This window comes from Agelaius phoeniceus, chromosome 16 (genome assembly GCF_051311805.1).
Source record: "Agelaius phoeniceus isolate bAgePho1 chromosome 16, bAgePho1.hap1, whole genome shotgun sequence".
Lineage (NCBI taxonomy): Eukaryota > Metazoa > Chordata > Aves > Passeriformes > Icteridae > Agelaius > Agelaius phoeniceus.
In genome coordinates this window covers 9,994,739-10,022,711 of record NC_135280.1, presented here as the reverse complement: position 1 = coordinate 10,022,711, position 27,973 = coordinate 9,994,739, and the positions used below count along the sequence as shown (strand labels likewise).

General features: G+C 38.1%; 1 protein-coding gene across 5 annotated transcripts; it reads right to left on the bottom strand.

The window, feature by feature from the left end:
• Nucleotides 1-42: 42 nt before the first annotated feature.
• On the bottom strand, nucleotides 43-27,973 carry ZC3H7A (zinc finger CCCH-type containing 7A). 5 transcript variants are annotated; one of them, XM_077186726.1, is made up of 24 exons: nucleotides 27,747-27,868; nucleotides 26,739-26,774; nucleotides 21,522-21,625; nucleotides 20,304-20,343; nucleotides 19,339-19,536; nucleotides 18,642-18,800; nucleotides 16,943-17,023; nucleotides 16,815-16,856; nucleotides 15,972-15,999; nucleotides 15,182-15,462; nucleotides 13,289-13,496; nucleotides 12,277-12,341; nucleotides 11,338-11,530; nucleotides 9,541-9,702; nucleotides 8,715-8,911; nucleotides 8,382-8,479; nucleotides 7,193-7,374; nucleotides 6,595-6,671; nucleotides 5,906-6,039; nucleotides 5,410-5,515; nucleotides 4,838-4,946; nucleotides 3,828-3,961; nucleotides 3,330-3,493; nucleotides 43-2,028 (listed from the first exon to the last, which is right to left on the bottom strand). In XM_077186726.1, the coding sequence occupies exons 3-24, from the start codon at nucleotides 21,587-21,589 to the stop codon at nucleotides 1,839-1,841; spliced, it is 2,916 nt and encodes a 971-aa protein (XP_077042841.1). In that variant the 5' UTR covers nucleotides 21,590-21,625; nucleotides 26,739-26,774; nucleotides 27,747-27,868; the 3' UTR covers nucleotides 43-1,838. The 5 variants fall into 5 exon arrangements, 4 of the variants coding, with proteins under 4 accessions (XP_077042841.1, XP_054499371.1, XP_054499368.1 ...); XM_054643396.2 differs by lacking the exon at nucleotides 26,739-26,774 and having other exon boundaries at nucleotides 27,747-27,897; XM_054643393.2 differs by lacking the exon at nucleotides 27,747-27,868 and having other exon boundaries at nucleotides 26,739-27,249.

Here is a 27,973-nt window from a genome sequence, read left to right as displayed (position 1 = left end):
CCAGCAGCCCCACCCCGCAGCAGGAAAGATTTCACACCGGCCTTAGAGAACAAGAATGTCATGTTTAGTTTTGTCTAGAATTACTTCCAGTGATTTACAGAGCACTTACATTAAACAATGAAAGCATAAAATTGAGAAAACAATTCAGAAAGGCACACGATACAATCAGGTTTTGTCACACAAATAACAGTGTCCACAGTACTCTGTCTCACACTCACTTTATTACAAACAATGTAAAAAATCAGCACTGCAGCAGGTGGCATTTCCAGCACCAAGCTCGTGTCCTACTCCAGTGTCCCGAACCCAGGCTGGGAGGAGCAGTCACTTCGCAAGAGCCCCAAGCTAAGGCTGAAGCACACATGAGGTGTTGGTTTCAAATTTGTTGTGCTTTTGTGAAGTGAAAGGGACACAGCATCCATGTCATGTATGGGTTATCACTGAACTTTGGTTCACCACTTTTTACACAGCCACTGTATGCCCAATGACTACATTCGAACTACTGAGGTCATTGTTAAAGCTCTTCTAATTATGTAAGGAACAGAGAAAAGTAACCGGGGGGGGGGGGGAGGAGAAGGAAGGGAAGAAACCTAGTTTTAGTTATTTTGAATGAATGGCTGAAAGAAACTTAGTTGGGAAAAAAAAAAAAGGAAATAAGCAAACACAAAGAAAGCAGAAAGCAGGATCTGCAGAGAAGCCAAAACACAACAGAAGCTCCAGTGACTGGAAAGCCCAAAGGCTCAGCAGCCAGGAGTCACCTCAGCCTGCAACTTGTTTTCCATTTCCTGTGCTCTGCAGGAAAGGCAATGGGAAGCACCATCCACCGTGCAGGTGAGGCAGTGGTTCATGTGTTCATGTCCATGTCCAAGGCTGAAAATGTGTCCCAGCACCACGTAGCTCCAAACTGCTTGCCTATATCACAACTTACTGGCCATTTCTGTAACTTCAGCGATGCCATGAGCTAATGACAATACAGAACTGCAAACGAGCCACTAGCGACACAAATACCAACTCAGTGAATGTTTAGCTACAGGTGCCCAAGCTTTTGCTAACTGGCAAATCATTGTTTTTACAAAATCTCAATCCTGAGAGGCTACATGCAGAAAACAGCTTTGTGTAAAGTTCTCTTTATTACAGGCAACATTAGTCCATACAATAATACACAATACTGACATACAAGTGTAATCTTTCAAAATCATCATTTAAACAGCAAAGACCAAGAAACAGAATTTTAACTACTTCATTTTCAAAAATTAATACTTTTTTCCTCTCAAGATCCTTTTTCAGTAAATTATATTGAAACATACAAATAGAGAAAAAATACCCATTCAACGTATATTGTAGTTAAATGGTTATTTTGTTTAAAATCTTTAATAAGAAAATCATTTTTAGCAACCTACATATAGATAAGTAGCAAACTTTGTTTTAAACAAATCCTCTCCATTAAAAGATCTGAAGAATTTTCATCCATCATTTTCTTAGCCCACTAACACTCTCTTTTGCAATACCTTGATACCTTGAAGTTTTTCAACTGAAGGTCTGAGACTAGGGGGCTTCCTAGGTATTATAACCACTCTTCCCCCTTCTATTTCCTAACTTTCTGTCCAACAGGAGGTGAGTAAGCACATAATACTTCAGATTTTTTTAATCACCACTCTGTTTCATAAGAGCATAGACAGGTCTGCTCCATCCCCCTAAATCTACCATATTTGCTGTTCAGGAGGAACAATGTATGCCAATAAAAGCAGAAAACCTGCAGCTTTTCTGTCACATGCTTTTGATTATTGTCAAATTTTCTGGTTTATGCTTCCAGCTGATAACATGTATGTGTCATCTCAGTATTAGTTTAAATCTTTAAACAAAAAACTATATTTTCCAAAGTCATTATCACTGGGAGCAATCAAGTGGTCTTTTCTTGCTTTGCTGAGTTTCATTCTTAAAACTTGTCTTCGTTCTTCCCACTCACGGAGTTCAGCATTTCCATGGGCAAATTTACAGTTGTTTCCTTCAGTGCAAGTACCAGCCATATATCTGTTAAGACAGATTTTGAACAGTGTTTTCATAGAATTACCATGATCACTACTGTGTCTATATTTTCTTCAGGTTATGTTTTTCAAATAAACTGCATAGTAAGGACCAAAAAAAAGATTAGAAGAGTATATACTTGGAAAAGTTAGATGACACTAACTCTGTTTAGCATTTGGTTGTATTTTTGTTTCCCAGCTGACAAATATATACAGAGGATAACAGATGGCTCTTTTCTTTCTATTCTTCATGTTCCTACTTAGACTGAGACACTTAATGCTTGAAACCATCAAGTTCATCATGTTATTGAATACCTCAATCATTTAACTCACTAAGCTAAAGAATGACTATTGTTTAAAAAATCCAACTAATTAATTACCCTTGTTAACTAAATTTGAGGTTAGAATATTCAGAACACCTTAACATGCCAGTTTGTATTCACTTTATGCTGCATATCCAAGGTCTATTATGTTCAAAGCAAATACATTTAGAATTCTACTTAAAAATTTAGTAAAGGAACATGTAAGTTTCCATGCAAAGACTGCAAATGAAAAATAACTTGCTTTCTCTGCAATGCAGTTTCTCAAGATTTCCAAGACACTCAAAATCTTCAGCTGAAAATGGAGTAACAAAGGTATCTGCACCAGCAAACTCCAGAATGCTTGATTCCAAAGTTTTTAGCCTTCCAAAAGGACTCCGACAGTGGAAGGAATTTTCAATAGATTTACAAAAAAAAAGCAAAACAAAACAAACCAAAACAAACAAACAAAAAAACCTCATCTAATGAAGTCAGGTAAACCAGGCTGCACTTAAGAATTAAAGGGAGCAGCAAAACATACAACCAGTTCTGGGAAAAACCAACAGATCTTGGAAGTCCTCTTCCACTTATTCATAAATAATTTCTAGTAACAAATACTCAATTTTAACAAATTTGGTTTGATGCTAACAATATTTTTACTTGCCATAAAGCTCCAGTCTCACTGTCCACCTAGGCACTGTTCTTGGGCTCTAATTAATACACAGATGCCTAAGGAAACTTGTAATAATACCAACAATATTCACTTCACACTGCTGCAATGAACTTGCTACCACTCATTAACATCACACAGGCAGTTAATTTTGTTCCAAAATTAGGCACCTTGTCACTCCCTGAGTTCTATGATGTTAAAATACTGTTAATTACTTAATTCCTTGTTGAAAGATGTATGCAAATCAAGAAATACTAGAAACTTTGTCAGAACTAGTAAGTGCCTTCATTATTTAAACGATGAACTGTCGTTTTTTAGCATTTTTGCCATCTTACATACCTATCACAAATGCTAAAATATCCAGTTGGAAAGCGATACTGCCAGCAGTTCTGATCATCCTCAGTGTGGAAAACCTTCTCCTTATGCTTTTCAGAAGAAATGTGACCCTGCCACTGCTTCTCACTATTACAGTTCTTCCCACACATCCAACAGTGAAAATCCACCTGTTTTACAAGGAATTTGAAAACAAAACATTGCAAATTCAATGCTGTAAGGACAGAACTTCTCCTAATACATTGTGAATGTTTTCTTTATGTTGGTCAGCAGGATATTGCTTACTTAAACAGACACAATTATTTAAACAATCACCTGAAGTTTATAATCTCCACTGGCTTTAGAAGAACTGATGCACAGTGTCAGTTACATTTAGTGTAGTTATCTATGGCCTAAGGAAGCCCCAAGAAAATAAGGGAAACAAAATTAATTACTGACTGGGGAAAAAAAAAGCCCAACAAACCCCCACCTGCTTGGATGTGAATTGTACCCATGATTACTTACTGTAACTTCAGCATAGTCAGTTGGCATATGAATTTGCTTCCCATTTTCTCTGCTTGCCTGAGCAGCTGTATCATCTCCTTTTTCTGGTTTTTGAGTTTTTAGCCATATGTCATACAACTGCTCCAAGTCTTGAACTAATGAGAGCAGAAGCTAAAATAAGTAATTAGCAATTAAGGCAAGAGTTTGAGAACACTAGATAAACGACTGAGTTTGTGAGCACAATTCAATCCCCACCTATTCTAAGAAGAAAAAGGGAAGGAAACAAATGTTGACAGTTACACAGTTCAGAGATTAAGAGCAGGGGAAGAGGCATCTCTGGCTACTTACCAAAAGCCCTCTGTGTCTCTTGAGGGGACAGCAAGAGATTACAGGTTTCTGAATGGGCACCCAAAGTTCAGACAGCAACTCTGCTGCTGCATATCAATACTGAATTTCAAAGAACTAATAACCTCATGTGTGCTACAGCTTTTGGTAAATTTACTTTGCTTTCTTGCAGACCATGATCTGATAATTTATGTCATTTATTACTTCTGATTTTTGACGCTTTCTCCCTAGTAACACTGATGGGATAGTAAAGTCAGCCACAAAAAGTGAATGGCAATTCCCAGTAAATACATTGGGGGGATTGTTCTGCAAATAGTTTCCTCCATTTGAAATTCTATGAATGCATGTGTGTGCACATGACCATACAAACACCAACTAATATTGCTGCAAGGATCAATATTTCTAAGACACCTAAAAAAACAACATGGGCTACTTTATTGTTAGAAAACCCATCAAGCAGTGAATACACAATACGGCTATTTTTATTTAATGCTATCTATTTAATACTATTTTTATTTAATACTATTTTTGAATGCCTGATCTGGGTTTATTTAATTTCAAAGACAAGGGCACCTGCAAGGTTTACTACAAGAGATAATGAAAGAATTTAGATTAAAAAGCAATTAAGTACAAGAATGAAAAGAACAGTTGGATTTACAACATGTTAGATTTAGTCCTCTACTTACTGTTGTTCTCCTTCATATAAGTCCACATCTCTCTCTCCTCAGGACTGTGAGCAAATGAGCAGTTTCCATCATACTGACATTTCTTGCCCGAAGCAATATGATTGCACAACTGGAACACGAATTTAAAGAAATCTTTAAGAATATAAAGCAGAATGGATGCTAGTAGAATTTTTGTATTTTTTTTCAGTCTTGGATAGTGTTTCCCCTCCCAAACATTTATATAATGTGAAAAATAAAATGTTTATTTTACAAAAAGCCTCATTTATAGTTAGAAAAAGAGAACTGCTGGAAGCAAGTACTATGAGTGCTTTTTGCCTCCAACCACACTACCAGACCCCAGATATGTATAAATAATTTCAGAAATATTTTCTTCCACTGCCAAGTAAGGACTTCAGTAGTAACATGAGATCAGTGCTTTCCTAAGGCTGAACATTGTGGGAACACTATGAACATTTTCCTACCAACTCCCATGGGAATTTCTCCAGAACTGATGAAACCAGCCCAATTGCCAGCATTTTCCAGTGGCTATTATCTATTTTCTTAACCAAAACATTAGTTTTAAGTTAACATACATCAAACTGCAGAGGCACTTGTTTCTTTGCAGGCAGAGGACGAATGGTCATCCACTTCTTACGTTCATTAGACATCACCAGCACCACACGGCGATCCTTGCTCCATCTGGAAACCACAAGCATTCAATCAAAGAAAATACTATTAAAAAAAACCACAACACAATTTCTGCACAGAAGCATAACCAGGAAAGCTCAGACAGTTTATTTTTAATGCTTTCACCACGTATTTAAGATTTAAAGAAGTTCTATAGAAACTTGACCAAAACTCTTAATACAAAAAAGCCCCTCCAAAACCAAAACACAAACACTTTGGTAGCCATCAAAGTGTTCTCTCAGTACCAATTATTAGTATACCACAGAAGAGATAACTCTGTGTTACATCAGTATGTTTGGGGTTTTTAATTCCTTGTATGACTCTTTCCTAAGAAGCAACAGCTTCCCAGAAGTGGTTTTAAATGGCTGACAAAGCAGTAGAACTTTCACTGATCTTACTTACGGGTGTCTTGCCTTTGCACTACAGTATTTTTTGTTTCTGTCTGGCTCACTAACTTGACCATTTCTCCAGCACTGCCCACAAACAAACTTCATCTTCAAATTAAGTGATCCATATTTCATTTGGTTCCCAAGAATCTTAAGCAAAAAAAAACCAACAACAATAAAAGGTATTTTTTTTATCTGCAAAGATATCCATACATAATTGTTAATAACTCCCTATGGCAGAGATTCCAATCCATGTTGGGAAGCAGATATACACTGCATATCTAGTAATAGCTCAGCTTGTCATTTCAAACTAGACATTTCTAAACAAATGCATTTTTTCATTGAACTTATTTCTGACTTAGGTATATGTACCCTGAAGTTGTGATAATGTGTACAAACTAAACACATAAAAGTGCTACATATTGAAAAGATAATTAATTGCCCTGGAGCAGTTGACTTTGAACTTATATTTACATTTTATGTTCCACCTGGGACAGAACAAGCAAAGTAAAAAAGGAGCTGCACAGCAACAAAGCAGGCATTTTAGTCCAAGTGAGCAAGCTGAAGAAAGCCTATACTGAAAGAGATTGTTTGGAAATCATTAAAAAAGTAATTTCTATAATAAGCTACATTATATACACACATTAAAAAAAGTATTATTACCACAGTCACTGCAAAATTAGTTGAATGGAAAACTGAAAATACCTGTGATCCATGTGCACTAGCTTCCATGTTCTGCCAGTACTTCTTTGATTCTTGAACTATAGTATCATGTGAAATACCTGTAAAGGAAGGGAAACAGTCTTTGAGTACTTAGGACTGTTGCAGCCTTACAGACAGGCTCAAACTGGAACGCTACTGAAGCCCCAAATCTTCCATCCATTTGTCTTTTTGTGTAAGTGCTCACACATGTGTGATATACATGATATGCACTTACATCACAGATATGATGCTATGTCCACACACACACACACACACATTTAAGAACACTGTGAGGGCATTCAAACCAGAAATGTTGCCTGTATCATCCCAATGGAAAGCATACAAGGTTTTTAAGTTACAGATTGCTCATATAAGTCAAGGTGCATGTTTCAGTATTTAAACATAATGTACTAGAGCTCTAATGCCAATGTAATTATAAAATCTACACTGTTTGTACCTCTCCAAAATGCAAGCTGAGAGGCACCAGGTTGCTCCTGCTTGCTTCCTGCACTGATCCAAAGCTGCCAATTTCAGAGAGAGTCAACAAAAGGAAGGGGTAGCAACATAAAGAAGAGTAAAATGAACATTTTACTAAACATACCTGATTCCTTTTGCATTATCCAGACTTTAAGCTCTACCAGACTGTGAGCATAAAAGCATTTATCCTCTCGTAAGCAGCCATAGTTCACCTCATGTCTGCACAGGTCAAGCTGACACCGAACTTGGAAGGGGCGGATTTTGGAATACTTCACCATAGTCTCTCGCAAAATGTGGACAAGGCACCTGATTTGAAAACAGTTTTAGATATTCTTTAAAATAATCATCCTTCACCACAGCTTGTTCAAATATCCTTTAAACATTTTTTTTTTGAAATCAGAAAGGAAAGTTCCCAGAAGGAGGTCACATCTAAGCATTGTTTCAAGGCTGAGAAAACACACTAAACAGCACCACACAGTACACTTGGGAACCCAGAGTCCCTCTTCTGCAAAGCATTACTGAATTCAATCCAGCTGGATCACTGGCTTCCAAGAAGGAAAGCAGATCATGCCCACTTTCAAGTACATATCCTGATCTAATTACTAACCCACGTACTATAAAGGAATATTTATAGAGCACCATTTAAGGAAGAGGTGATGCAGAACAGTAACAGCCTAGCTCTAGTAGCAGCAGTGCTTCCTCAATACAGGGAACTGCAATACAAACAAAGAAATTCCAGTGCTCCCACTTACTTTTACATCATACAAAGGAAAAAGTCTCTTAATTCTCCAAAACTCATTTTACACTAATTACAACAATAAAAACTTTTTAAACTTCCAAAGAATAATTAAAGATACTCCTCATACTTTTTTTATCAACTGAGTTAGTAAGGACAATGGTCTATTTTATAGACTGTAATTAAGGTAAACCTGAGTTAAAACTACAGCAAAATTAGCAAAACATATCAAAGAAAGAGCAACTTAGAAGTTCCTGTTTTAATTTAACATTACACATCTATTTAGAGCAATACAGCTCACCAGGTAGATAAGCTATTAACAACCTGACACCAAATCGCATAAGATTCAAAGATGAGGGTAGACACCACTAATTTTGAATGATTGATAAAGAAATAGCTCATTTTTACTTGGTTACATTTGTCAAACCTTGCTCTTTAAGTCTGTCTTGCCTATACTGCCAAAGCATAAGAGTCAACAGGGAAGAGAAGTTGACTAACAGGTAAGAAACAAAAGTCAGTATTAAAAACTGCCCTTGCTTTTAAATTGCAGCTTATAGAGATGGTATTTCAAACATACTTGTTATCTTCAAAGTCATGCATAGCAGGGTGAGAACAAGAAGATGAGTTATCTTTGTTCCTTTTGCTTATTATTCTGGGCTTGTGATCAAAACATTTCTGGAATAGAAAAAAAAGTAATTTTACGGTATATATTTTAAACAATTAAAAATATACCTTACCCTAAAGATTTTAACAGATACTTCATTTAGTCTCTAATCTAAAGGCAGCCAGAGAATTACTGAAATCTGTTTCAAAAGTTACAAAACAGTCATGCATGAACCAAAGCATTTCTTTCCATATATTTTAATTATCTATTACCATTTTTATTGTGTTACAAGAAATAAAGCAGCACCTCACAAAGAAACATAAATAATCCATGGTATTCTTGAAGAAGTTGGGACACAGTCAGGTTGATCTTCCCAGGCCCTCCAAAAAGAGCTTCTCTGCTGAAGGCTCCCTTGCGCTCCAGCGTCCACACATCAATCTCCTCCTGGCAGTAGGCAAAGGTGCAGTGCCCTGGGTACCTGCACTCCTCCTCAGCAGCCACATCTCAAAGGACAGCATCAAACACAGCATTGCTTTTACTCAACTTTTCTTGGAAATTCATCTTAAAACTTCCACTATATCAGTTTCAAATACTTTTAATAAAGAAGTTACAGAGAGCTGTTGTAAATTTGTCGCTTAAATCTAACAGAACTAAAACATTATGCTGAATGACTTGGTGAAAATGTAAAACTCCTCAAAACAGCTAATGCACACTTCTATCAATTATCCTGCACTAATCTAGGGCAACGATGCCAAGAACCCAGAATACCCTCTGCTCAAATAAAGCTGCTCATTAACCCACAAGTCATCTTGCTTACATCCTAATTAGAGGTTCACATTGCAAACAAAAATGCTTCTTTTTTGCTGTGTTTAACAGTAATCATCCAACGCTCAAAAGCAAAATTATTCCTGATGGAGAACAGTACAGAAGTACACTGCCTGTTCTCTGAATAATCATATTAGTGGTCAAGATATGGTTCTCCTTACTGCCTTTGAAATTATAAACAACCCAGAACTTCCTTCTCCACCTCCCATAAGCATAAATAAAAATTCCTTCTATACTTCCCTATGGAAAAGCTAAATTGTATTACTTTGAGCACAGGCATTACCAGGTTACCCTGTGTAACACCTACCTTTACATATATGATATGGTCCCACATACTGTGTCTTTGTTGGTCTTGGACGTATTTTTTTCCATGATTTATCTTCAGAGTTTTTTATTCTGCCAATTAAAATATCCTTCTTACATTTATGTTCTAAATTGGGATGGTAAGCATAATCCAGTAATTTAGGACCTGAAACAAGCACAGAAAATTGCTTGTATTGGCATAAATTGCATCAAACATGAACATGTCAATACACACATTGGCACAGAAGCCCAAAAGCAAAGTACACAAACACATTGTATAGAATTCCTACTTGCACCAGCACCTCTGCAGAACCAAAAGTCATTACCCACCATGTTGAGCAAAATAGAAAAAAAAAAACCCAAATACTTACAAAAGCCAGTCTCAGCAAGAAAAAACCCACAAGTTATTTTTTATTTGGGGAGGGATGCTGTGTTACAACCTAAGGTTTCTAAAATTGCTGCATTTTTTTCATATTACAAAGTATCCATTCCAATAACACTAGTTTAAAACTTAAATTGCTTATGTATAGTAAGTCAATGCAGGGGAATTCCAGTGATCAATAAATGGCTCTCTTAACCTTCAATATTTATTTTATCAGGAGTGGTACCATGCTCAGGGACAAAACATACTCAGTAGGAAGTTCACATGTGCCAAAAAGATAAATGCCAACCCCAGAACTTTGTGATTTGGGAAACAAAAATACACCTAGCTTCAAACTCTCTTTAGGATGGTACTAAAAGAAGACATCAGGAAGAGCATCTGAAGATGAGCAAGGCTCAGTGAATTTTGCTATTCATGAGAAAACAAGAGCATGACCCAGTTTTCTCTGGACAAGAAGATGATGGAACAGTGTAATTGCAAAAGGCAGTAAAAGCAGGAGACACTTCAAGGCTTTGACAGAGATGGAAAGAAGCAGAGGAAGCAGATGCATCGACACAAAAAGTGAAGCTAGGAACATGCTAAGTATTCTCACCAATATGTTATAACTCCAGCTTTATCAGAACATGTTCTATGGTTTTTCAAATATCACTTTGTGGATTTTTCTAGTAAAAATAATTTTAAACTAGTATAGAAGTTCTTAAGGGTACAATAGTCATCCCCTAAAGGTCTCAATAAAATTCTTTATTAGTATATTGACATCAATGATACCTGTAACTTCCAACACAATGCTTATTTTTAAGATTAGTTTTAATAGAAGCTATTGCCTTTAAAATATGGCTCTGTTTAACAGCAACAGCTCAGGCCTAAAAGATTAGTTATATTAATGACCAATACTGGTTAAGCTCCTTTAAGTCAATACGGTGGAGTTAATTATTACTAAGGTTTGGAAGCCTCATGATTATGATTTAGAATTAGTTTGAAAGAACAATAAAACAGATGGGATGTGAAGGTTACCAGGTACTTTGAACTGCAGTTCAATTCCCCATGGCCAATCAGAGAGAGTATTGCAAGTTTTATTTAGTCTTGAGCAAAGGTGTCATTCTTCACAGTACCCTGGGGTTTGGGAGGAAAGGGGATACAGAATGTGAATGACCTTACACACAGGGAAAGCGTGGGGTGGTTTGTGCTGGGTTTAGAAATCAAGAAATCTATTAGGACAAGAAAAAAAGACAAGAGGAAAGAAGATAAAACAGTGGTTGAAATATTTCATAAGATCGTGCTACACCTGCAAAGAACAAGTCAGGATTAACATGGTTTAGAAGCCAACCATGTTAAATTAGGAACATGAATATTTTAAATGTATGCTTTTAAATTAAAAGAAAAAAAAAATCAGCCCCATCAGGTCCAACAGCTCCTTACCTTTTTTGACAAAGCATAACTGGCAGGCCTGTCTTAGCTCATGTGTGCCTTCCAGTGGGTTCCTTCCCGCCAGTGCTGGAGATACAGGTATATTAGCAGTTGTACTGCTAAAAACATTGGAAAAGTCATTTCTAGTTTGGCCTGCAATTCCCATGTAATTTTCAGATCCAAACAAACTACTAGGACCATTTATCTGTTGAAAGAAAGCATATTTTGCTTGATACATAGAATGTATTTATCTACAATTAAAATTTAAAACCTACTGAAATTTTTCTTCATAGCCATAATATGAACTTCAAAGACAAGTCTGAGAAAGGACATGGAGATTTTACACAGGCCACATACACAGCACAAACTAAGCATAAAACAAGAGCCAGCCAGGTACAGGCAGAACAGCAGCCTTTGTGAGGCTAATTATTATTATTAATTATTACTAATTAATAGTAATACTTAGTTTTGGCTGGCTGCCTCCTGAGGATGCAATCCCTCATCCCACCATTCCCATGCAATCAGTGCCAGCAGCGTGGCTGAAAATGCACAGCCATGACTGCAGAACAGACAGCAGCCAGATCCTCAGACACACAGGGGCATCTGCTCTGTTCCTGTACTGGGACAGCTCTTCAGCATCCCTAGTGCTTGGTACTCAGATCATAAGGGATTTTAAATTATTTTACAATTCAACAGTATTTTACAGCAAGTTCCTCAAAATAGAATAATGGTTGTGGCATCAGTCAAAATTTGCATACATAAAACAACCTCCATAAATTTTTTTCTTTTGTTACTGTTCCTGTAAGTTCCCACAGCCAGAACCCACTTTTAATGGTAGAAGTGCTATTCTTCTAAAAATAGAAACTTCAGCTGTAAAAATGCAGATCTGTGTAAAGCCTCCAAGGTGATAACATCTGAACTGGTGTGAGCAAAAACATGAAAAATACGTACAAACAATGGGGAATTATTGCTGTTAAGTGTTGGTGTTCCATCTCTAGAAGCTGAACTTGAGATGTCTAAAGGAATAAAAAGATATTTTAGTTAAATGAGTTCCTAAGAACATCCCATGCAAAAAATAATTTATCATTCCTGAGAAATATCAGAGGTTTGGGTTTTTTGACAAACACCAACCTTCTTTTTGTTTGCTACAATAAGTTTTTTTTTTAATTATGTAAAAGTCCCTTGTAAACATCTGGCTGAAAAGTTATTAGGCAATCATCTTCAAAATATACACCTGGTTACCACCAGCAGTACTGGCAGATACTGAAGCAACATGAAAATACTTGTTCAGTACAAAAAGGGCAGCAAGATAAACCATATCTGACTATGAAAAAATGAGGAGATGAAAGAGGGGTAAGAGGATTCTTCAACTTTTTATTTTAATTTGTAAATCTGGCCGTGTTCCGAAGACAGCATAGTCCTGTAACACTGATAATTAAAGACAAAACTCTATTTTATCTTTTGTAGTTTGTTACTTGTATCTTCTTATTTCACATACCTGATTTCACTACATAATTACAGTCTGTGCAGTTTGAATCCAAGCATGTAACGCTGGTACCTTTTTAGAGTACACAGTTACATTACCCTTTTAGGATTCTTGTTTATTGCCAAATCATGACAAATGGTTTGAGTTGTAAGAGCAACATTGTTTAAAAAAAAATCTGAGGGAATAGTATTTCTTCTTTAAACTTATTCACTTGAAACAAATAAATTTAGATAATGGATACAGAAAAACTACACAGAGGGAGCTTGGAGCATGCTTATGCAGACCTCAAGGAAACAAATACTTTATTTATGAATTCTTATATATAACCAACACTCAAAAACTATTAGCACAGCTCAAATGTTACATGTTAAATATAACTAATAGTTGTGAAAACGAATTTGTTAAAAAGGAAAATCACTTGGCTCATGCACAACTCTCATCATCATTAAAGGTTACGTATCAAGACTCATTTCTTACCTCTTTTTGGGTCACTGATTGAAAAAGTGCTTAATGGTGAACAGAAGTTTTCCAGCGACGAAGCCAAAGGCTGTGAAAAGATTTCTGAAAGAGAAGCTGAAGGAACAAATCCTGCAGTAACTGGCAACGTCCCCAGCAAAGAGGCAGAGAAAGGTACACTAGGAGCTACACTCCCTGCAGGAATGGGTCCTCTGGCTCCTGTAGTTTGCTGGAAAAAATATACATTTTACAAGAAGTTCAGACCAAGCAAGAAAGGCCTCAGGAACATAATCTGCCACAGTATTTCTTTTAGTCAAGTTTCTGCAAAGTTTTTGTCAACCTACTGAAAAACATCAAAGATATGTTCATCACTGAAAAACATCAAAGATAGGTACATCACAGTCCTGCACAGAGCTGCAGAAACCAAGCCCTAAATGATGCCCCAGCTGCAAGGCATTATCCACTGAGCAAGCATTTAAAGGTTCAGTTACCAGACACTAAATTAGTAAGAGATCTGGATTTTTCTATCCATCAGACAGAAAATCAGATAACTATGGCTGAATTTCAAAATTATGTTAAAAACAGACACCAGGGAAGAGTAGGAAGAGTCAGATATCAACAGGATTTGTCTCTAAGTAAAGAGAATGCAATTCAAACTGTAGTACAGCAAAAGAGGTATGGGTTGGCTTTGAGGTAAGTCCTCAGATCAAACAAATGATAACACACTCTGCAAAGGCCAGGTCACATTCCTTCCTCCCATGGAAAGCAATAACATATCCCTCTGTACATTTCTGTAAAGGATAAATCAAGGGGGAGAATTTCCCCTCCCTGCTTGTCATCCCAAGGAGCTCCCTCCTTGTCTGGATGTTGAGTGAGCAGAGTCTGCCCAGTGGAAACTCCATGTTCCCCAGTTATCAGCCTGCAATTCACTCCATGAGACTGCAGTCTCTCTTGGAAGACTGTATTTTCTCCTGGCTTTCACTATGGCAAACATCCTAGGATCTCTTAAAAAGAATTACTTTCTCTATTTCTGACACATTTTCTAAAACATGAAGTGCATAAAATAGAAAATCAGAAACTCAAGCATTTTTGATTTAAAGATTTGCAACTGTAAATCAGAGCTGAATGAGGAATTAAAATCACAACTGCAGAACTGAATGTGCCACAGCCTCATTTAACACTGCAATACAAATGCAATACAAAATAAATACTCCAAATGACTGGCAGGGCCAGAGCAGGGAGTCAGTAACTTTGGTAATAGGTTCAGACATCTCTGCTTATCAATCAGAGCTCTCATTTTGACTAAAAACTGAAACCCTGGAGGCTTCACAGTCTGCTCTAGATCTGGCATAATGGTGTAAGTAGGAACAACACTTCATAGAACTGCATTTCTCTAATATCTCTTCTAAAAATACAAAAAGTCAGACTCACAATGGTCTGTTGTCCAGCCAGGTGGTGGATCTGGACCAAGTTCTGACTGCAGAGACACCACTGAGCATCCCAGAAGGCCACAGCCCAAGCACTACTCTGCTGCAAAGCTTTTTGCTTATGTTTAACCATAGTTTCTACACCTAGAGGGTGAGCATTTCACTGTTCATGTTGTAAGAGGGTTTATTTGCACAAAAAACCTCCCAAAAACCATGCTAGCCCAGACTTCAAATGTCCAATTCACGTTTCACAGTACTTCTTCTAAGTGGCATTGGTAGTAGCATAACAGTATTTCTGAAGTAGTCCTGCTATCTTTACAGCCACATTTACAAGAATCTGAACCTGAAAAAAATCAACCTGACTATGCCCAAAGATAGCTCAGTGTAACTAGGAAAGGTAACAAACATCACCACCACCTGATAAAAATATGAGATCCCACTCCTAAAGAGAGTCTTGCAAGAAAGAAAACAGACAAAAAAGTCTTACCATTACACTTTCATCTGGATCAGGCACAGAATCAAGTAACTCATCAAGTTCTTCTCCAATAATTATATCTCCATCTCCACAATCTAAACATGCTTCTGGCATAGAGAAAGAAACATTCCCTCCATTTGCCAACACTGCAGAAGGCAAAGGAACCTTTTCCATCTGAAGAGGCATAACAGTAGGTAAAGGTGCTACAGGTACTGGTGACACTTTGGACACTTCAGAAACAAAGTTTGATGAAGAAGCAGCAGAAACCATCTCTTGTTTCTGGTCAGATAAATCTGAAATAGGCAAGATGGGAATGACTGGAACCTTTGTTCAAAGATGTGAGAAGTTCTTGCATTACTTTTACCCCGACAACGTGGAGGGTGAGAGAGTGAAGAAACGTGAAGAATGTTTAAACAAAACCACATTAAATGTTTTCAGCTTCCATCAGCTTCCAAATTATGTGGATCTTCATCTCAATGTTTATTTATTACTCAAGCTAAGACAGAAACAGTTACAGACCTGATACTTTATTAAATCTTTGGTATATTCTCCCCTCCCTGTTTTTTCAAGCTAAAGAGGACAGTATGGAGACAATCACTACAGGAGCAGTTACAACCATATCAGGTTGAGAAGGCCAAAGTGAAATCTGCTCAGCCACTGAATTATGCAGTTTTAGAGATAAACAGATCAGACTAAGTACTTTCAAATTACCAGATGAATTTTCATCCAAATTTTCCTAATACAATGAGATATGTAGGGCATATCTAGCTCCCTAGCATTAGTAATGTAACACAAGACTCACCTAACTCAATATCTTCTACAGAAGAATTCTGTAAATGAGAAAAAAATACCTCTCAGCCACAAGAGCCATTAAAATTTTCAAATACATATTTACAGACAAAGAATCTAAGCCCTCTCAAATTTAGATTTTATAAAATCTCAAATTTACAAAGTCTAATGTAATGTAAAGGTCAAATACTTTTTTTTAGATAAAGCATCCATTTACAGACTGAATTCCACTCATGGTATCACTAAAAATTTGAAACCAACCAACCAAAGCGAAAGTGACACTTTAGGGAATGAAAGAGTGTAAATGGTATCTTAAATGAACTGTTCCTTCATCTCCTCATCCCTTTACAGCTCAATTGGCTATAATTCTGTGAAAGAAGTCTGTAAGATAAAGATGAACTCCTCTTCACTACTGCTATTCAGACACATTCCAAAGAGCAAGATAAATGCAAGTTCAGCTGCTAGTGAAGATCAAATTTGGACAAATGCATATAAGTAAAAGGGATTTTATCCCAGCACCCTTCATTTTGAAAATTGTCAACTAAATAAAATAAAAAAATCAACCCATTAACTTTGTTCTTGCCTCAGGACATGAAAAATACACATATGCATTGCACTGGATTTACTCTTTTAGCTAACATTTATTCAACAAAGATAACTTGAATAAATCATCTTATGTCCTAGTCTGCCATACGTGTCCAGCAAAACTGAACAGAACAGAGCCCCAAAGTCCCAAATAAGTGCCTCTCATATAAACTGTCAATGGCAGCACTGTCCCTTTATCATCAGGAAATGATGAAACAATTATTCCCTGTAATTTACAGCCAGCTTGCACTTGGAACATGTAAAACCTTACCTGAGTTGACACATCACTAGAAACTGAATTTGACGAGGGTGGCTACAAAGAAAAGATACTTTCATTAAATACAAACTCGATATCAAAAGAGGGAAACCTTAACAAAAAATGTTAAAATAAAATCTTACCTTTGCTCTAACATATGCTTTCCTTATTTTTAACCCTAGTTTTTGAGCTAGTTCTTGAGTAAGCTTAATCACACTTTCATCCTAAAAGACATAAATAAAATTTCATAATTTACATGTACTGTCATCAAGCAAAGACACCTGTTTATATCTCAGTCTGTATTCTGCAAGATCCCTACATGCAGGATGTCTGAAAATGCAGCTTTATTCTTTCACAAACACAGAACTGAAACCTCTATCTGAAAATACAGCTACCCTCAAGCAAAAACTATGTTGACAGCAAATGGACAGGATCCTCCTTCTCCTTTTATCTGGATTTAAAATAATATAAAGGTTTTCTAAAGCCAGAGAAATTCAAGTAAGTGTTTTGTTGGGGGTTTTGGGTGTTTTTTGTTTTGTTTTCTGGGATTTTTTTGTGGGTGGGCATTTTTTGTTTGTTTATTTGAGGAGGGCATTTGTTCTTTAAGGGGATGGGGGTTTATTTTGTTGTTTTGCTTTTACACAAATTGAGAACCATATTCCTGATTAGCATATGAGCTAGTACATAACACTGATGAATATTTAATGAGCACTCTATATTTCAGGAGGCATTGCATCATACTACTAGAATTAAAAATGTCATTGTATTTCCCTCTGTCCTAGAGTTATAACTACCTATTTAAAATATTTTAGGATTTAGTATTCAGATCACGTCCTACAGCTAGAAAAAGCTATTTATAAAACTTACATAAAGGCATATTAACCTTAAGCAAAAACATTTAGATCTGGAGGTGCAAAGTGAGGATCCAAAGTCCAAAGTTACACATTCAGATGAACTGTTTATGTTTTTGGAAAGACAACTGAAACCTTCTCTCTATCAAGAGGCAAACCTATGCCTAACACTTTGTCTAGTGTCTCACTGTGATTTTGATGCAGCAAGGTGAGTATGCAGCAAGTCAGTATTTTATCAGATCAGTCTATTTTGAGCAAAGCATGTAAAGATTCCATAAGCATGTAAGTTCAAATCAGAAATGCATTTCTGAAGTGAAATCTCTTAACCATCCTCACTCATGGCATTTTAGTTTGCATTATGAAGAGTCCCAGAGAACCAAACTGGGTTTGGATACAACTAAAGCCCTGTAGGAAAGCACGTGATGCACTCCAGCTCCTAAAAAACCCAAACAAATAAAAAACCACAACCCCACCACACAAACAATCATGGAAAGCAGATCCTCAGGACCAGCATTCAGTCTACAGAGCATCTGCTCCACCACCCAGTGCCTGCTAACACATACAGAGCCCAAGAGTCAGGGTGCACAGCAAGGGATTCACAGAGAGAACAATGCACTGGTAGCAATGTTAATAAACACTTGGCAATCTAAAATCCAGTTATCAAAAGCATAAATGTATATTGTAATTATGGCGGTTTCTCTTCACGTCATAGAGAATTTTTAACAATTAATTCAGTAGTTCTAGTTCTTATTGCAAACATTCATGGCACTTGACCCCTGCTGCATTTCCTCTGCTGAAAGTTAACACAACAAACTGAGCTTGGGGACTGTAATCACTGCCCAGTCTGTACTTCCACAAAAAAAAAAGCTTAGAAGAATAAAAAATATTTTATTGTATTAAAAAACCCCAAACCAGAAGAAACAACGTTGGTCTTGAAATAAGTGTATGTTTCAAAACTTTAAAAATAATCACCAATACACAATTTACCCACCTGTGGCACAGCAAGAGAACATTTTGCTACAGCATCATAAGCCTTCTTATAGCTTCCCAGCTCATTCAAAGCTTTGGCTTTGCGATAGAGAGCTCTGAAATTGTTTTCATTCAATCTTAATGCTACCTCACAGTCCTCTAGAACTTTTTCATGCAAACCCTAGGAGGAGCAAAAAGAAAAAAAGCCACTAATCGGAACTCTTATCATGGAAATAGTGAATTTGAACTGCATTGGATGAAGGTATTGAAACACTATCAAAACACTCCCCAAGGCCACTGCACAGTGCATTTGTAAGTTTTGCTAAGTCACCAAATTGGGCAACTAAAAACAAGCAGTGCCATCATTACATAAAACCCAGTAAAAGTCACAAAGAAAATGTAGCTCTTTCACAAGAGCCATCTTGTTCCACAGAGAAAGCAAAGGCAGCCAACTCAGTGCAGTCAGCAGTGTAAATGGATAAAAATACAATTCCATCAAATTCCAAGCCCAGTATGACTCTTTTATGTTAATTCTAGATTAGTAACTAAAATACCTCAATTATACATGTAAAAAGCTTTTCAAGAATGTGCCAAAGAGATGATTTGGAACATGTCAATCTTCAAACTGCAATCAAAAGCTTTTCACTCACTAGACTTTGTGTCTTCATACCCTGTTTGCATCCTGTTCAGGAGAAATCCTAGTTCAAACAGAAGCTTACCATATTTGAATAACAGGCGATCCTGTTCACATGCAGCTTCTCTAAAACATCATCAGAAACATGGATTTCTTCTGAATTAGCATAATCAGCTATGTTTATAGCTTCTGTGTAATGGCTCAGTGATCCTCTCCAATCACCTTCTCGATATACATCATTTCCTTCATGAAAAAGATTTCTAACAAGATCTCGTATAAATAACTGCAACAAAGAAAAGAAAAACTCATCAACAGCAGTTCTTGTTTATCTTCCATACCCCCAAGGAAAAATTTAAATACAAAATTTGTACTTGTAACTCCATGGAAATCGAGTGAAATGCAAAACTTTTGTCTACATTAGTGTTTTTGGTATGACATTTTTCCAAGACAATCTCAAAGCTGTATATATATTTTTTCCATATATTCTTTCAGCAAGCAGCAGCCATAGCAACTGACAAAGCAGGAGAACACAAAAGCTGCTTTGCAAAAAGGGTTTTTTCATCAAAATGTGAATGGCAGGATTTTTATCCAATATGTTCTGAAATCCAATGAAATCACCAACCACCGGAAAAAGAACTAAAAAGACAAATCTGAAAATACAAGCCAAAATTATGCAAAATCATAAGACATACAGAAATAAAATATATTCTAAGGGTTTCTGTGACTGAAATCCTTTTATTTTACTTTTGCTCTGCTACTCTGAGCTTTACTCAGAATAGCACATTGTGATACTCAATTAATGCCCCAAATTCATCCACAGTACCAGTAGAGAAATACTTCATCTCAACTGCTGTATGAGTAAATTGAGGACACCCAAATATCTGAATACCTGCATCACAGTGTTAGTAGTTGTCCAGTTTCAATTTTAAGACTTTTAAAATTACCATTCATATTATTTCATCACCTAAATGATGACTAAAACCAAGATTAACTATAATAACACAGATCAATTTAAAAACCAGTCTGGAAATTAAAAAGTAATTTCATTACCTCATATTGTTCTTGCGTCCCTGGATAGGGCAAAGTGGATCTAGAAAAAAAAAATTACAATCTTCACTTATTATACATATTGCTTAAAAGACAATCACACTGAGGAATGCTGGTTCTTAGTAAAAGCAGCCTTGCTTCTGTAACAGGCAAATCTCTGAATATTGCCCATAGCTTGCACTGAACAAGGAAAAGTGCTGTAGATGAGTTTTGATTAAAAAAACTGAGCTGTCTTATCACTAATGGCTTACTTTCTTTTGAAGTTACATGGTCAATCTGAACTCTGCTGTTCAAAATGTATTAAGGTTTTGAATGCTTTGAGAATTTTAGACATCACTGCTCTTTGTTGAAGAGCAATCCTCTCCTCTCCTCTGCAGAGCCATGTTATATATGAGGAGAACTGCAATCTTCTGCTAAGTACTATGAAATGACAAATTATCTATCAAAAACCCACATCAATTTTAATTAAGTCATACCAATGACACAACAGGAATTTTAAGAGTCCTTTTGTATGACATGCAACAGAGATTTTCTCTAGGACAGAAAGGAGGCCTTTACTTCTACCTTTCCAGGAAGAAAAGCAAAAATCCTTTCCCTCTGCATACAGGTTAACTGAGATTCTGTTTTTAAACAGTTTTTAAATGGTCAGGAGTTTGGGGAGGGAAAGTTTTGTTGGGTTTTTTGTTGGTTGGTTGATTTTTTTGTTTGTTTTTGTTTTCTAAGAATGCCATATATGAGCAGCGAACAAGTATGAAATTTCAAAATGATTTTAAGATAGCCAGGATCTTCAAAAAAAAGTTGGCATTGACCCAAATGAAAATTACTCAATGATTTCTCAATAGCTTAAATTTTAGCTCCAGAAAGTTAAAATATTTAGGTAGTGGTGAGCAAACCCCTCCCTCTCAGTAGCAACCTAGTTTTAGGAGTAGTTACTCTTAAGGTGGATTATCAGGCTACCAACATTTTCTACCCACAAAAAAAGATTAAATGCTATTTTTTCCTCAAAGGCAGGAAAGGAATAACCTCTCACCTTGCATTTGCTCTGTTTAGGAACAAAGAGAAGTGCTGTCTTTTCTTTAAAGCTGCTCCCTGTTTAACATGTTAGTGCTAGCAAACATTCTGAGGAAAAGCACAAAAGGCCTTTTCCAGAGCCATCCATCTCATAGAAATATATATAAACATGTACATGAAAATGCAAGAATAAAAACCACAAAATCATACTCTATAAACTGGAGTCCTTTCTTAATGTCCTGTTGTCTAGTGCTTCTCTCTTCCGAGACATTGGACATGTTATCCTGAACATCCACTTTTGGGATATGCCACTCCTCAAAAAGGAACAGAGATAAACGGCTGTTAGAATGTGTCTCCATGTGCACCTGGCCCAGAAGGAGCCACTCACATCAACACTAAGATGTACATTGTACAAAGGTGATTCTGCACCAAGCTTCAGAGACCACTGCAGAAACTCCTGACACAGCTGAGGCACCCAGAGCACAGAGAGAGAAACCCCAGGTCACAACCAACGTCCCCCCATCAGTGCCCACTTACACAATATTCAATATTGCTGCAGAGAACCTTTCTTCCAGTTCCTAATTTATCCTTGGTTCCCACTCACTTCCTCCAGAGGATCAGAGTCCTGTCAGTGTAACTCACCAAGCTACAAGCCCATCTTTGCAGGGGTTACTGCTGAACTGAGCTTCAGTTCCACACTGTCCCCTTGTAAGAGCTTTACACTTCTTTTATTTGCTTGTTGAAGTGGAAATAAACTCAAGTTCTTGGTGTATTTATTAATAAAAACCAAACTGATGAGAAAGCTACCATGAAGTCTGGTTCTACAGCACCTCTTCATCCCCCAAGCACTAAGGTGAAATTAGAAGCAAACACTGCTGCTTTATGAATATCTACCAGTCAGCCAAGGGGAGAACCTTGGATACTTTACCAGTAGCAAATATTACCTACTTCACTTGAAAAACTGAACTACTTCAAGGTAATTCCACATCATCAGCTTGACATTTCAATTTGTTTCAATCATTGTTTTTTTTTCCAGTTTGTGTCTTTAATTGACTGGATTTACAAATGCCCAAGTTAAACAAGCTAAAATGATCTGCATAGCCTTCAATATAAGGCTATTTGAAGGCTGTCACAACTGTACTTGGTTATGCCCAATTGTGATGTAAGAATACAACTCATTTTTCCAAAAAACTACCAGTAGGACAGTTTTAGTCTGAAAATACTCAAGTTCAGAAAAAGGCTTTTAGCTAGAGGAACTATGTATGTTTAGTGAAGAAAATTACTTTTCGTAGGAATTTATAGTTAAAAAAACCTGAACTACATGCAGTACAAGTCTGGTAGTCTTGAAACTAAGTTAAAAAAAGCCAGTATTTTGTGCCAGGTTGCCATTTCACATCAGTGGCAGAAGAATGAAAACAAAGTAAAATGAGAAGCAAACTAACCCCAGCAAACTCCAAAAAATCCCAGCTGAGGACAGGAACATGCTGCAGAAGATACCCTACTTTATCTGAATGACTTGGAATGAGGAAACAAATTGAAGAATCTTCAGCTCTAATAATGTTTACAAACCTTTTCAAAGCCCCTTTAACGAATGCATGAAGTCCAGACCACTTCAAGTCATTACAAGTTATTCCTATTGTAATACATTCCTAAAATGAGCATAAAAATGAATAATTTTCTTAAGGTCACTAAACAAATTATTGGAAGCACTCCAAGGTCCCCATTTCACCTCACTTCCCACTGTGACCTCAGAAAGGGCAAGCTTTAAAAAAAAGCATGAAACTAAAACTCAGGTTTTAGATAAATATCATGGACTGCTCTGATAGTTCCCTAACAGGAATTTCTCAGCTACTGCTTGCTTGGGTATATAAACAGCCCTCAATAATCTATTTTCCAGAGAGGAACTAACTGTTTTTCATGTCATTTTATGCATCACCTTTTCTTCCATAAGTTAATAATATATACTATGCTTTTGCTATATGATAAAGGTTTTAATAAATAACAGCATATCCATGAAGAAATTAAAATGCCTAAAGACATTTTATTTGGCATCTGAATAGTTTTTATTTACTCACTCATGGATTAGGTTTTAGAATTCAAAGTAAGAAATTATCACACTAACCAAAGAATGTAGGAATAGTAGCACGTTTTCCCTCAGAAGTAAGCTTTGAAAAACACATTTTAGTCCTGTGAATTATAGCTGACAATGTAATACCTTGCCATACAAGAGTCTTGCATATGTCACAATCTGGGCAAAATTAAATTCAGCTTTACTAATTTCATAAAATCCCAGTATTTCACCCCAACTTGCAATGACACAAGGAAAGTCCAACACGGTGACACCTGCATTTATTTATCACCTCTAACAGAACATTAAAGAATGATATATAGAACCTGAGGATGTGCAGATCCCATTTCTCCACAACAATAAAGTTAATGGAAATGTTACAAACTGGCATTGCACACATAAGAATAGCTAGCAAATGATGAACATATGTGAGTGCTGAAATTTATTATTCAAAGCAGTTTTCTATTTTTTCCCTACTCATTTGCATACAAGATATTCAGGCAAAAATTATCTTTTCTTAGAATACTCTGACAATTAAATTGCCCCAATATTTGATGATTTTGCAGAGGATTTAAAATAATTTCAGATAGCACCTTTAACAGTATCTCTTCCCCCCAAATTTTCCTTATATCCTCTGAAACAACCAGAAACACATTAAGGCTCAGTTATATACAAGGCAAATGACAATCATGTCTTGCCTTTTAATGTCATCCATCCACTTTCCAAGATGAAACCCCTACCTATATAGCAACAGCCCTTCCCCATTTGCAGGGACAGAATTTAAAGAAAAATAAACTTACATACATTTAAACGGTCTAAATGTTGGTTTGTTGCTTGAAAAATTACAAGAAAAGCAAAGCCTGTACTTTTGTTTTACTCTTTGTGCAATTCTCTGAGAGAAACAACCTAAAATAAAGAAAAAAGTAGTACAAGAGCTGGAAAAAAAAGCAGACTAATATATCACTGATTAACACCACAGGCAGAACTAATTGTTGCATTAAATGCAGTATTGCTATGACTGCTGCTATGAGAGAATGGAGCTATACAAGATCAATTTACTAAATGTAGTAAAGAAAAAAAAAAGCTTCCTAGACATTTTAAAGAACAATTTATCCTTTTTTATCTTCATCACAGGCTTTAACTCATCCTGTTTCTCAGCAGCAGAAGCCAAGTGACAGAAAGGACTCTGCCAGGAGCCAGGGACAGATGCTGGCCCACCCATACAAGCAGCAGACAGGAAGGACACAGGTCTGTGCCAGAGCAGGCAGGGGAACACCTCCACTCCTCTTTGTCACAAAGCCACTTATGGCTCTTACTGGTTATTTGCCTTCCTTCCAGCACATGGCAAGATAGGTTTTTCCTTTTCTGTATTTTAGCACTTTTAAGGCATTCAAGTTACATTTTAAAGGACATTCCCATTATCTAGCACATACCAGGTGCCATATTCAGGCACAAGGGTGTTGAGTACAATTGCCAGACTATCTCTGCAAAGCAAATCTCTGCAACACAAGTGAATTAATACATACAAAATGCAGAAATTTAGTTTTTCTGTAGAAAGAGCAAAAGCCTTGGCTATTGTAAAAAGGAAAACTGTGTAAAACTGCAGAGAATTGAGCCTTTCCATTTCTAAACTGCAGGACCAGAGAACAACTATCTACAGTTGGCCATGCACACAAGTTCCCCCAGTTGAAAATTCAGTCCCACAGGACAGGGAACTGGGAAGGACTGATCCTTTCTCCTCTTGCACAGAGTTTTGCACATTGCTTCTTTAGAGATGAATGGAGAATGCTGTGAAAATGCATAACATCATCTGGGGACCAGAACTACTCCCTCTGGGAATTAATGACCTTCAGCTGCCCAAATAATTCTGTTATTTTTTGTTGTAGATATTTATGGCTCTGGCTATTATAAATACTTCAAGTAAGTATTCTCTGCACCTTCAGGTCTAAATGCTGAAAACAACTGGAAGTCAGTGATCCTTGCTTCACTTCTCTCTCCACAGAACCAAAATTTACAAAGCAAGGATAGTGCATAGATGTGTCTTTTAAATTACAGGAGAATATCCTCCTGCCATGTATCACTGAGTTCACTATTTACACATTTACTGGGTGACAGGAATCTCAAATTTCTATAGTACAAAGCACATGGAATATTTTGTCATTACTGCAGTTGATAGATCTCCACCAGCCTCAGTGGTTCAGCTGAATTAGCGAATAAAATTACACCAAGTGAAGAGACCCCTTCTGTATCCTAGCATCAGCCTTCTCCCCCTCAACTCTGACAGAAATGAACCCATCATCTACACCATCATATGACAAAACTTCAGTCAGAATCTGTGAAACCAGAAGCCTGTGTATAAAACAACCCCAACAACAGTTCACTGTTTCCATATAGGAAAACTACTCCAAAGGAGAGAAGTTAAACCCTAGAATAAAGGGAATGCTGCAAAGAGAAGAGCAAGACTGAAACAGAACAGCAGGAGTGAAGATATGACTAAGAGGCAGGCCATATAAATCCCTCTCACCTACTAGAAGCAAAGCCTATCTCTGCTGCTGCCTCCTGCACCACTAACAGCAGCAACAAGCACAATACACTCAGGCATTTGGATCCAAAAGCTACACAGGGGTAATTCCCACCCCAGGGGCACAGGAAAGCACAACTCTGCCTCGACAGAGCCGAGTGAAAAGTGCCATCAACAGCTACACCCAAATCGCTTCCTCAGGAGATGCCACCCACACAAACATCTCCAGTACCCCCAGCTCTAGCCCAGCCAAGGGTCCAGCTGGACATGGAGCACACAGAATAAACCTTGCCAGAAAGCAGACTTGTCAAAGCCCTTTTATTGCCCATCCCAATCATCTGACAGATTAAAAGCATAATTACAGATAATAAATGACAGTGCAAACTAATGCCTTACAGAGATTGTAAACTGCTCATCAGACTTGGAGTGGCATCAAAATAAGGAAGGGAAAATACAGACCTTAATACAAAATCCGTACAAAATAAATGTGTTCCTCAGACAGCAAAAGCACAAAAGAGTTTATGTTCATGTTTACACATCATTGAGCTTTTCTATGAGACATTTCAAACATGCAAGATGCTGGGGGAGAAACAGGAAACACATTACACAACACACATTTCAATAGTCCCAACTTCTCTGCTTAATCTAGCACTTCTGGCCACAATCACAGAATCCTGTTATGTCAGCTCAAAAAAACACCTAACACAGACATCACACAGTTCCACCTTTTATTTCTAAAAAGTGAACTTGACTGTAATCAAAACGAAATATCTGAATAAAAGAAAACAGAACATATAGCCGTAAATTAAGACCTATTAATTTCCCACTCTTTACTTACCTTCGGTATTTAGTTGCATCTCCTCCCACTTCTTCCCTATCCACAAAATAATAAGATAGTTTTCAAGATTTATTTTCTATTATCACTGATTTGCTACATTTTTTTTAATCCATGTTAGAAACAGGAGAGAACAAAAACGCTTTGTGAAGTCATTTCACTTCCCTAGGAGATTAAGAAGCAGAGCTTGAAGACTTCGGTTTACAGCTCTCTCACATACTTCAGTAAAGAACAGATCTAAAAACCTAACCGCAGGAAGAGCATCTCACCAATAAATCCAGATTTATCAACAGCATTTAAACCAAGATAAACTTTGATACTCGATTTTGGTCACTACAATCGACAATATTCGAGTTTCGTTGCTGGTTTTGGTTGTGGGGTTGGTTTGGGGTTTTTTTCCCACTTCCCCTAAGACAGTTCTGACTTTGGGTAACAGAACTTCCAACGCTGCCTGCCGGGGCTGCCCGGGCACACCGGAGGCACCAGCACCGTGCCCGGGCCGCAGGAACGGCACAGGTCACCCGCACCTGTCAGCGCGGAAAGCCCCGAAACTCCTGCCGGGGGGCCGCGGGCAGAGGACGGGCCCCGGCCGGGCACTGTCAGCGCTCCGCGGGGTTTGTTCCGGTCACGGCGCAACAGGAGAGCTCCCACCCGCGGGCTGTGCTGCCCCAGCGCTCCCGCCCGCCGCCTTTGTTCGCGCCGAGCGGCTCCGGCAGCCGGGGAGAGCCCTCCGGGGGGCCCGGCCCGGCCGCGGCTCCGGCGGGACCGACAGCGGCAACGGCCGGGAGGACACGCGACCCCCGGCGGGAGGGGCGCGGCGAACCAGCGGCTCCGCCTCGGCGGGGAGCGGCGGCCCCGGGGCGTGGGAAGGGACGGGCGGGACCGGCTCCCCGCGCCCGGAGCGGGGCGGAACGGCAACAGGGCCGGCCGCGGCTGGGCACTCCTTCCTCGGGCGGAGGGTGCCGCGGGGGCACCGGGATGCGGTGTGTCTGTCCCTCCCCCCGCCCGTACCTGCTGTGAGGCCGCGGGAGCGCAGCGGGAGGCGGGGCCGGCGGGACGGGCGCGACGGCGGCGACGGCGATAACGACACCGAGAGCGGCGGCAGCGCCTCCTCCGCGCCGCCCGCGCAGCGCCGCCGCCCCCGCGCGCCCCCTGCTGCCGGGAGGCCGCGGGCACAGCCCGGGGACGGCCTGAGCCGAGCGCGAGCGGCGCGGGCTTCCCATTGGCTCGCCACGATT

Bases quoted from the DNA above. Each gene is read 5' to 3' on its own strand.
- ZC3H7A (XM_054643392.2), bottom strand. From the start codon at position 27,958: ATGGGAAGCCCGCGCCGCTCGCGCTCGGCTCAGGCCGTCCCCGGGCTG. The intron at 16,000-16,814 runs GTAAGGTTTTAC...TCTCATTTACAG, and splicing joins CTAGTGATGTGTCAACTCAG to AATTCTTCTGTAGAAGATAT. The intron at 3,962-4,837 runs GTAAGTAGAGGA...TGCTCTCATTAG, and splicing joins TTATATGAAGGAGAACAACA to TTCAAGACTTGGAGCAGTTG.